The sequence below is a fragment of the Ipomoea triloba genome, chromosome 1 (genome assembly GCF_003576645.1).
Source record: "Ipomoea triloba cultivar NCNSP0323 chromosome 1, ASM357664v1".
In the NCBI taxonomy this organism is placed as follows: Eukaryota; Viridiplantae; Streptophyta; class Magnoliopsida; order Solanales; family Convolvulaceae; genus Ipomoea; species Ipomoea triloba.
In genome coordinates this window covers 32,550,324-32,562,040 of record NC_044916.1, presented here as the reverse complement: position 1 = coordinate 32,562,040, position 11,717 = coordinate 32,550,324, and the positions used below count along the sequence as shown (strand labels likewise).

General features: G+C 39.3%; 1 protein-coding gene across 1 annotated transcript; it reads right to left on the bottom strand.

Moving 5' to 3' along the window:
• Nucleotides 1-2,743: 2,743 nt before the first annotated feature.
• Nucleotides 2,744-5,467, bottom strand: LOC116012607 (polygalacturonase-like). Its single transcript, XM_031252189.1, has 4 exons — nucleotides 4,912-5,467; nucleotides 3,760-4,049; nucleotides 3,125-3,353; nucleotides 2,744-2,797 (listed from the first exon to the last, which is right to left on the bottom strand). Exons 1-4 carry the CDS (start codon nucleotides 5,365-5,367, stop codon nucleotides 2,744-2,746), a joined length of 1,029 nt encoding a protein of 342 aa, XP_031108049.1. The 5' UTR covers nucleotides 5,368-5,467.
• Between the last annotated feature and the right edge of the window lie 6,250 nt (nucleotides 5,468-11,717).

The window sequence follows — 11,717 nt, the reverse complement described above, 5'->3', positions numbered from 1 at the left end:
ATAGTGGAAATTGTTGTTGTTGGTGGCCCGTGGTTTTTCCCCGTGGTTTTGGGGTTTTCCACGTAAATCTTGTGTTTCTTGTGTTCATATTTATTTTTGGGCTATTGTGTATTATCTCGTATTTGTGTACCGTGTTGGTCTTGTGATTTTTAATTGTCACAGGAGGTGGGATTTTTCCCAACAAAGTGGTATCAGAGCCCTGGTTGTTGATTTGGTATTTTTTGACAGCCTTTGTTGTTAATTGGATATATTTGAGATGGAAACAAATATGAGTAATATGGTACGATTGAATGGTAGAAATTATCACATTTGGAAAGCCAAGATGAAGGATCTCCTGTTCGTGAAAAAGTTACATCTACCTGTGTTTGCAAGTGCAAAGCCTGAAAATATGTCAGATGAGGAGTGGGACTTTGAGCACCAACAAGTTTGTGGATATATTCGACAGTGGGTTGAAGATAATGTTTTAAACCACATTATTAATGAGACACATGCCAGGAGCCTATGGAATAAACTTGAAACCTTGTATGCTTCTAAGACAGGCAATAATAAGTTATTTTTGTTGAAGCAGTTGATGAATATAAGATACAGTGAAGGAACATTGATCAATGATTATGTTAATGATTTTCAGGGCGTTCTTGATCAGTTGTCCGGTATGGGCATCAAATTTGAGGATGAGGTACTTGGTCTCTGGTTGCTTAACACTCTACCAGATTCTTGGGAAACATTTCGGGTTTCTTTGACCAATTCAGCTCCCAACGGTGTTGTGACCATGGAATATGTTAAGAGTGGTATCTTGAATGAGGAAGCAAGGAGAAGATCTCAAGACACTTCTACTTCTATTTCGCAGTCAGATATTTTGGTTACAGATTATAGGGGGAGAAACAATCAAAGGGGTCAGAAAGGTAGAGATATTGAATGTCATTATTGTGGCAAGAAAGGGCACATCAGGAAGTATTGCTTCAAGTTGAAAAGAGATAAGAAGCAAGACGAGAATGATGGTGATACCGAGAACCAAGTTGCAACAGTAGTTAGAGCAGACTTACTAGTTGCTTTTGATGAGAATGCCATCAACGTTGCATGCCATGAGACAACTTGGATTGTGGATTCAGGTGCAGCCTACCATGTTACACCAAGGAAGGAATTCTTTTCTTCATATACTCCAGGTGACTTTGGAGAGCTTAGAATGGGTGATGATGGTCAGGTGAAGGTGACGGGTACCGGTACAGTTTGCCTTGAGACAAGCAATGGCGCAATTTTGGTACTTAAAGATGTCAAGCATGCACCAGATATCAGACTGAATCTTATTTCTACAGGAAAACTTGATGATGATGGTTTCTGTTGTTTCTTTGGTGATGGGCATTGGAAAATCACTAAAGGCTCGCTGGTTGTTGCACGAGGTAACAAGCATTCTAACTTGTACTCTTTGCAAAGTTCTATTTCTGATGATTCAGTGAATGTGGTAGAAAAAGAATGTGTATCAGAATTGTGGCATAAACGACTTAGTCACATGAGTGTGAAGGGGATTGATTATCTTGCCAAGAAGAGTAAGCTTTCTAGGGTTAAAGAAGCTAGATTGGACAAGTGTGTTCACTGCTTGGCTGGAAAACAGAGAAGGGTTTCTTTCATGAGCCATCCTCCTTCAAGAAAATCACAGCCACTTGAGTTGATACATTCTGATGTGTGTGGACCAATGAAGGTTAGGTCACTCGGAGGTGCAGTTTACTTTGTAACCTTTATTGATGACTATTCTAGGAAACTCTGGGTCTATACTTTGAAGCACAAAAGTGATGTGCTTGGTGTATTTAAAGAGTTTCATGCCCTTGTTGAGAGACAGACAGGGAAGAAATTGAAGTGCATCCGTACTGATAATGGCGGTGAATATTGTGGACCGTTTGATGAGTATTGCAGAAGGTACGGTATCAGGCATCAGAAAACTCCTCCTAAGACACCTCAGTTAAATGGCTTAGCAGAAAGGATGAACCGGACTATTATGGAGAGAGTCAGATGTATGCTTGATGATGCAAAGTTGCCTAGTTCTTTCTGGGCTGAGGCAGTTTCCACAGCTGTTCATGTTATCAATTTATCTCCCGTTGTTGCTTTGAAAAATGAAGTTCCTGATAAAGTTTGGTGTGGAAAGGAAGTTTCTTACGATCACCTTAAAGTCTTCGGTTGTAAGGCATTTGTGCATGTTCCAAGAGATGAGAGATCTAAGTTGGATTCGAAGACTAGAGAGTGCATTTTCATTGGTTATGGGTTTGATGAATTTGGCTACAGGCTGTATGATCCAGTTCAGAAGAAGCTAGTCAGAAGTCGTGATGTAGTGTTCTTTGAAAATCAAACCATTGAGAATATTGACAAAGTGAAAGAGCCAGAATCTCATGCTAGTGGAAGTTTGGTTGACATTGAGCCAGTTTACCACAGAGGTACACATGATGTTGATGAGGTTCAGGAAAATGTTCAGAATGGTGATCTTGTACCAGAATATCAGGATGATGCAGCTAATGTAGATGGTCATGTTGATGATGTTGTGCACCAGGAACAGGAGGTTCCTTCGCAGGTTCCAGTTGATCTTCCGAGAAGGTCTGTTAGGGAGCGGATACCATCTACTCGTTATTCTTCTAGTCAGTATGTGCTTTTGACTGAAGGGGGAGAAAACATGAGTCTTATGAAGAAGTTGTGGAGAGTGAGCAAAAGGGACAATGGCCTGAGGTTCGTTGCTCTATCGCCGAGTTGGTGATTACTTTCACATAGTCGGTAGGGGGAGATATGTTGGGGTCCCTCCTATGTGAGAATTGAGCTGGCAGCATAAAGACAAACAAAGAAAACAACAAATAAAATGTAGTGGGAAGCATTTGGTAGTGTTTACTTTGTCAGCAAGTGGAAAAGCAAGCAAGCATGCATTATTCCCATTTTTTTGTTGTGTTCCGCAGTAGAGAGGCAGCAAGTGGAGTGAATTATTTTTCATTCCCATTCTTCTCTCTTTTTCGGCCAACAAAAAAAAAAAAAAAAAAACACAGAGAGGCAGTGAGTTCGGCAGTTCAGCAGAGGAAGAAAAACTCATTTTTCTTCTTCCTATTCTTTTGGCGTTCGGCGGTTCATCAGTAGAAGGAACAAACTNTGTTACCTGACCCGGACAATTTTTATTGTCTGGGCAATAGTTTTGGTCGATGAGAATGGGGTTGTGGACATTCCTCATTTTTAAATCTTTGAAAACGATTTTTCTGGCAAACCCTTTACTTGGTCTACCCCAAGCTTTTATTCTCACTCCGTTTTGTGTGTTCTTGAACGTAGCTGTTTTCAACGTCACATTCTGCACCCCTTTTTCTTTTAAATTCTTGGCCAAACTCCCAATGCTTCAAAAAAAAATATGCACAAATTAAGGGTGTGTTTGGTTGGGGGTTTAGGCATAGGGAATGGGTATGAAAGTGATTGTTAGTGTTTGGTTGATAGGTTTTGAGAATGCTACTATGGGTTTGGAATACCCCATTAATGAGAAAACCCATACCCTTATTAAATAAGGGTTTCATTTCACTTCCTCATTTCTTCCCGAACTATTAATAATCATTCTCATTCCACCCAACTACCAAACATGCTAAATACTTTCACCAAAACCCATTACCCTTACCAAGTATTTGATACCCATTCCGATTCCGATTCCCATGTGCGAACCAAACGCACCCTAAAAGTTTTTGCCAATATTAATATATATACTAGCATCGAGTTTGTAATTAAAAACTCTAGATAGGTATGTAATTTTACCTAACACCATGGCCAGGTCCACATAAAATATTTTCCATCCACAAATTTTTTGCACCCGGTCCAATTGAGATGCAGTCATCTCCGGTTGTTATTTTAGAGTTGAGTATAGTAACATCATATGATAATTGAACATGAATTCCATCTGTGTTGGGACTGTCTCCGGGGGCCTTGATTTCAATGTCTTGCATCGTTACCCTACCGCACCGGTTGACGACGACGTGGAACATTTGGCTGTTTAGGGAAAGCAGCCCAGTGACGACAACGTTTTTTGAGTTTGTAATTGACAAGTTCTGTAATGTCATATTCATTGAGGACAAATTAAAAACAAAGAAATTATTACATACAAAAACAAGAATAGATAGAAACAAAAGTGGACCAACAACTTTAGTATCTCACAATAAATTAAAGAAACCGTTAAAGAGGTTTGCGTAATATAATCCATCTGCTTTCGTTTCTATTTCACTGCCTCCATTTGTCATTTTCGTGAAAGCTAGGTTTTATACAACACTTTTTTTTTTTTTTTCTGATCAGTTATTGGGTTTTGTATGTTTTTGGTCAAATGTTTGAACTCCATATATATATACATTATATTGTTGTTATTCCTTAACATACATTCCAATGTACTGGAATATAATATGGTTCCAATATATTTAAAAACTAGAAAAAAAATTTTATCGTCCCACAAAATATAACACTATTATATATCATTTTGATTTATAAGATAAATAAAGTTAGATTATCTATAGTTGATCAGCTCAAATAAAAAATATCAAAAACAGTTCTAAGAGGACAACTGGACTATAAATTTTCCTTTTTATTATATTTCACTAATAACTACTCCGTAATAAAGAACACCCAAAAATTTGTTTCAATTAAAAATTAAACATCTACATTAAACATTGTCAAGTATTAACTAATACCTTATTAACAATACTTTATTAGAAGTGATAGTATAGTAAAAGTTTTTTAAAACTCCCCCACTTCCGCCACTAGCCAAAAAAAATGTAACTGTCACATTCCAAAAAAAAATGCCCATTAATATTTCTTATACTACCAATAAAAAAAAAAGAGTAATATATGCTGGTATAGATGATTATATTTTTTGAAGCTAGGGAAGATGTTAATTAAATAATATATAGAGATCAGACGTACCGTTGCGCCCTTGGGACATTCGTTGCCGGAATCCTTACAAGCCCAGAGGCCGGCGCCTTGACCGTAAAGTTTGCCGCCGATGATGGCAACTCCGTCAACATGTTCAAACGCCAGCCAGTTATCGTCATTGCCGATGACGTTGTAATCGGAAGGAGCAACAAGGGTGCCCCAAATTTCAAAGACAATGTTGTTGTTCTCGCAAGGCCCGCTAAAATATGCTTGCCGGATCAAAAACATTCCCTCCGGCACATAAATCTTGGCCGGATCCGGGGACCCACAAGCTGCACACCACGCCCGTTGGAAAATCTCGGCCGCGTCCGTTTCGCCGTCGGGTTCCGCTCCTAAGTCGACAACATTAAAAGTTGTAACACCTGTCGCTAATGCTTCGTTAAAGAACACGAAACATAGTACTGCCCACACAAAAATGGTAATGAAACTTCCAGCCCTAATTTTCATTGAAAATTCGATCTTTTTCTTAACCTTAACTAAGGGATCGGAGTTGAGAGATTGTTTAGAAGGTGGTGAGGTAATGTGAGAAATGAAGAATTTAAATAGAGGGAAATGTGAGAGAGAGTATAGCAATAAGTTATGTTAATTGAGGGTGATCAAAAACAAGCCTATAAGTGAATGAAATTAATGTTGGGGTCCCTCCTATGTGAGAATTGAGCTGGCAGCATAAAGACAAACAAAGAAAACAACAAATAAAATGTAGTGGGAAGCATTTGGTAGTGTTTACTTTGTCAGCAAGTGGAAAAGCAAGCAAGCATGCATTATTCCCATTTTTTTGTTGTGTTCCGCAGTAGAGAGGCAGCAAGTGGAGTGAATTATTTTTCATTCCCATTCTTCTCTCTTTTTCGGCCAACAGAAGAAAAAAAAAAAACACAGAGAGGCAGTGAGTTCGGCAGTTCAGCAGAGGAAGAAAAACTCATTTTTCTTCTTCCTCTTCTTTTGGCGTTCGGCGGTTCATCAGTAGAAGGAACAAACTATTTTCTCCTTCATCTTTGGTGCAGTTTTGCCGTGCTATTTTGTCGTGGGTTTGCCTAGTTCTTGGGTACTATCTTCATCAAATATTTGAGGTCAGCTTGTATTTATTCCAGGCATCTCTTTGGATAATCTCGTAATATTTGTATTCATTTTACCTTGTTCGTGGTAGTTGAATATTTTGAGTACGAGATATTATTCCTTTTAGCCTGTGAATATTATAAGAATGTTTTGGCCTAGGAGTTATTGTATTTGATGATTTGTGGATGTATGGCTCGTGTGGTAGCCTAAAACTTTGTACCCGAGATTTGTGATATAGTGGAAATTGTTGTTGTTGGTGGCCCGTGGTTTTTCCCCGTGGTTTTGGGGTTTTCCACGTAAATCTTGTGTTTCTTGTGTTCATATTTATTTTTGGGCTATTGTGTATTATCTCGTATTTGTGTACCGTGTTGATCTTGTGATTTTTAATTGTCACAGGAGGTGGGATTTTTCCCAACAAAGTGGTATCAGAGCCCTGGTTGTTGATTTGGTATTTTTTGACAGCCTTTGTTGTTAATTGGATATATTTGAGATGGAAACAAATATGAGTAATATGGTACGATTGAATGGTAGAAATTATCACATTTGGAAAGCCAAGATGAAGGATCTCCTGTTCGTGAAAAAGTTACATCTACCTGTGTTTGCAAGTGCAAAGCCTGAAAATATGTCAGATGAGGAGTGGGACTTTGAGCACCAACAAGTTTGTGGATATATTCGACAGTGGGTTGAAGATAATGTTTTAAACCACATTATTAATGAGACACATGCCAGGAGCCTATGGAATAAACTTGAAACCTTGTATGCTTCTAAGACAGGCAATAATAAGTTATTTTTGTTGAAGCAGTTGATGAATATAAGATACAGTGAAGGAACATTGATCAATGATTATGTTAATGATTTTCAGGGCGTTCTTGATCAGTTGTCCGGTATGGGCATCAAATTTGAGGATGAGGTACTTGGTCTCTGGTTGCTTAACACTCTACCAGATTCTTGGGAAACATTTCGGGTTTCTTTGACCAATTCAGCTCCCAACGGTGTTGTGACCATGGAATATGTTAAGAGTGGTATCTTGAATGAGGAAGCAAGGAGAAGATCTCAAGACACTTCTACTTCTATTTCGCAGTCAGATATTTTGGTTACAGATTATAGGGGGAGAAACAATCAAAGGGGTCAGAAAGGTAGAGATATTGAATGTCATTATTGTGGCAAGAAAGGGCACATCAGGAAGTATTGCTTCAAGTTGAAAAGAGATAAGAAGCAAGACGAGAATGATGGTGATACCGAGAACCAAGTTGCAACAGTAGTTAGAGCAGACTTACTAGTTGCTTTTGATGAGAATGCCATCAACGTTGCATGCCATGAGACAACTTGGATTGTGGATTCAGGTGCAGCCTACCATGTTACACCAAGGAAGGAATTCTTTTCTTCATATACTCCAGGTGACTTTGGAGAACTCAGAATGGGTGATGATGGTCAGGTGAAGGTGACGGGTACCGGTACAGTTTGCCTTGAGACAAGCAATGGCGCAATTTTGGTACTTAAAGATGTCAAGCATGCACCAGATATCAGACTGAATCTTATTTCTACAGGAAAACTTGATGATGATGGTTTCTGTTGTTTCTTTGGTGATGGGCATTGGAAAATCACTAAAGGCTCGCTGGTTGTTGCACGAGGTAACAAGCATTCTAACTTGTACTCTTTGCAAAGTTCTATTTCTGATGATTCAGTGAATGTGGTAGAAAAAGAATGTGTATCAGAATTGTGGCATAAACGACTTAGTCACATGAGTGTGAAGGGGATTGATTATCTTGCCAAGAAGAGTAAGCTTTCTAGGGTTAAAGAAGCTAGATTGGACAAGTGTGTTCACTGCTTGGCTGGAAAACAGAGAAGGGTTTCTTTCATGAGCCATCCTCCTTCAAGAAAATCACAGCCACTTGAGTTGATACATTCTGATGTGTGTGGACCAATGAAGGTTAGGTCACTCGGAGGTGCAGTTTACTTTGTAACCTTTATTGATGACTATTCTAGGAAACTCTGGGTCTATACTTTGAAGCACAAAAGTGATGTGCTTGGTGTATTTAAAGAGTTTCATGCCCTTGTTGAGAGACAGACAGGGAAGAAATTGAAGTGCATCCGTACTGATAATGGCGGTGAATATTGTGGACCGTTTGATGAGTATTGCAGAAGGTACGGTATCAGGCATCAGAAAACTCCTCCTAAGACACCTCAGTTAAATGGCTTAGCAGAAAGGATGAACCGGACTATTATGGAGAGAGTCAGATGTATGCTTGATGATGCAAAGTTGCCTAGTTCTTTCTGGGCTGAGGCAGTTTCCACAGCTGTTCATGTTATCAATTTATCTCCCGTTGTTGCTTTGAAAAATGAAGTTCCTGATAAAGTTTGGTGTGGAAAGGAAGTTTCTTACGATCACCTTAAAGTCTTCGGTTGTAAGGCATTTGTGCATGTTCCAAGAGATGAGAGATCTAAGTTGGATTCGAAGACTAGAGAGTGCATTTTCATTGGTTATGGGTTTGATGAATTTGGCTACAGGCTGTATGATCCAGTTCAGAAGAAGCTAGTCAGAAGTCGTGATGTAGTGTTCTTTGAAAATCAAACCATTGAGAATATTGACAAAGTGAAAGAGCCAGAATCTCATGCTAGTGGAAGTTTGGTTGACATTGAGCCAGTTTACCACAGAGGTACACATGATGTTGATGAGGTTCAGGAAAATGTTCAGAATGGTGATCTTGTACCAGAATATCAGGATGATGCAGCTAATGTAGATGGTCATGTTGATGATGTTGTGCACCAGGAACAGGAGGTTCCTTCGCAGGTTCCAGTTGATCTTCCGAGAAGGTCTGTTAGGGAGCGGATACCATCTACTCGTTATTCTTCTAGTCAGTATGTACTTTTGACTGAAGGGGGAGAAAACATGAGTCTTATGAAGAAGTTGTGGAGAGTGAGCAAAAGGGACAATGGCCTGAGGTTCGTTGCTCTATCGCCGAGTTGGTGATTACTTTCACATAGTCGGTAGGGGGAGATTTGTTGGGGTCCCTCCTATGTGAGAATTGAGCTGGCAGCATAAAGACAAACAAAGAAAACAACAAATAAAATGTAGTGGGAAGCATTTGGTAGTGTTTACTTTGTCAGCAAGTGGAAAAGCAAGCAAGCATGCATTATTCCCATTTTTTTGTTGTGTTCCGCAGTAGAGAGGCAGCAAGTGGAGTGAATTATTTTTCATTCCCATTCTTCTCTCTTTTTCGGCCAACAAAAAAAAAAAAAAAAAAAAACACAGAGAGGCAGTGAGTTCGGCAGTTCAGCAGAGGAAGAAAAACTCATTTTTCTTCTTCCTATTCTTTTGGCGTTCGGCGGTTCATCAGTAGAAGGAACAAACTATTTTCTCCTTCATCTTTGGTGCAGTTTTGCCGTGCTATTCTGTCGTGGGTTTGCCTAGTTCTTGGGTACTATCTTCATCAAATATTTGAGGTCAGCTTGTATTTATTCCAGGCATCTCTTTGGATAATCTCGTAATATTTGTATTCATTTTACCTTGTTCGTGGTAGTTGAATATTTTGAGTACGAGATATTATTCATTTTAGCCTGTGAATATTATAAGAATGTTTTGGCCTAGGAGTTATTGTATTTGATGATTTGTGGATGTATGGCTCGTGTGGTAGCCTAAAACTTTGTACCCGAGATTTGTGATATAGTGGAAATTGTTGTTGTTGGTGGCCCGTGGTTTTTCCCCGTGGTTTTGGGGTTTTCCACGTAAATCTTGTGTTTCTTGTGTTCATATTTATTTTTGGGCTATTGTGTATTATCTCGTATTTGTGTACCGTGTTGGGTCTGTGATTTTGATTGTCACAGGAGGTGGGATTTTTCCCAACAAAGTGGTATCAGAGCCCTGGTTGTTGATTTGGTATTTTTGAACAGCCTTTGTTGTTAATTGGATATATTTGAGATGGAAACAAATATGAGTAATATGGTACGATTGAATGGTAGAAATTATCACATTTGGAAAGCCAAGATGAAGGATCTCCTGTTCGTGAAAAAGTTACATCTACCTGTGTTTGCAAGTGCAAAGCCTGAAAATATGTCAGATGAGGAGTGGGACTTTGAGCACCAACAAGTTTGTGGATATATTCGACAGTGGGTTGAAGATAATGTTTTAAACCACATTATTAATGAGACACATGCCAGGAGCCTATGGAATAAACTTGAAACCTTGTATGCTTCTAAGACAGGCAATAATAAGTTATTTTTGTTGAAGCAGTTGATGAATATAAGATACAGTGAAGGAACATTGATCAATGATTATGTTAATGATTTTCAGGGCGTTCTTGATCAGTTGTCCGGTATGGGCATCAAATTTGAGGATGAGGTACTTGGTCTCTGGTTGCTTAACACTCTACCAGATTCTTGGGAAACATTTCGGGTTTCTTTGACCAATTCAGCTCCCAACGGTGTTGTGACCATGGAATATGTTAAGAGTGGTATCTTGAATGAGGAAGCAAGGAGAAGATCTCAAGACACTTCTACTTCTACTTCGCAGTCAGATATTTTGGTTACAGATTATAGGGGGAGAAACAATCAAAGGGGTCAGAAAGGTAGAGATATTGAATGTCATTATTGTGGCAAGAAAGGGCACATCAGGAAGTATTGCTTCAAGTTGAAAAGAGATAAGAAGCAAGACGAGAATGATGGTGATACCGAGAACCAAGTTGCAACAGTAGTTAGAGCAGACTTACTAGTTGCTTTTGATGAGAATGCCATCAACGTTGCATGCCATGAGACAACTTGGATTGTGGATTCAGGTGCAGCCTACCATGTTACACCAAGGAAGGAATTCTTTTCTTCATATACTCCAGGTGACTTTGGAGAACTCAGAATGGGTGATGATGGTCAGGTGAAGGTGACGGGTACCGGTACAGTTTGCCTTGAGACAAGCAATGGCGCAATTTTGGTACTTAAAGATGTCAAGCATGCACCAGATATCAGACTGAATCTTATTTCTACAGGAAAACTTGATGATGATGGTTTCTGTTGTTTCTTTGGTGATGGGCATTGGAAAATCACTAAAGGCTCGCTGGTTGTTGCACGAGGTAACAAGCATTCTAACTTGTACTCTTTGCAAAGTTCTATTTCTGATGATTCAGTGAATGTGGTAGAAAAAGAATGTGTATCAGAATTGTGGCATAAACGACTTAGTCACATGAGTGTGAAGGGGATTGATTATCTTGCCAAGAAGAGTAAGCTTTCTAGGGTTAAAGAAGCTAGATTGGACAAGTGTGTTCACTGCTTGGCTGGAAAACAGAGAAGGGTTTCTTTCATGAGCCATCCTCCTTCAAGAAAATCACAGCCACTTGAGTTGATACATTCTGATGTGTGTGGACCAATGAAGGTTAGGTCACTCGGAGGTGCAGTTTACTTTGTAACCTTTATTGATGACTATTCTAGGAAACTCTGGGTCTATACTTTGAAGCACAAAAGTGATGTGCTTGGTGTATTTAAAGAGTTTCATGCCCTTGTTGAGAGACAGACAGGGAAGAAATTGAAGTGCATCCGTACTGATAATGGCGGTGAATATTGTGGACCGTTTGATGAGTATTGCAGAAGGTACGGTATCAGGCATCAGAAAACTCCTCCTAAGACACCTCAGTTAAATGGCTTAGCAGAAAGGATGAACCGGACTATTATGGAGAGAGTCAGATGTATGCTTGATGATGCAAAGTTGCCTAGTTCTTTCTGGGCTGAGGCAGTTTCCACAGCTGTTCATGTTATCAATT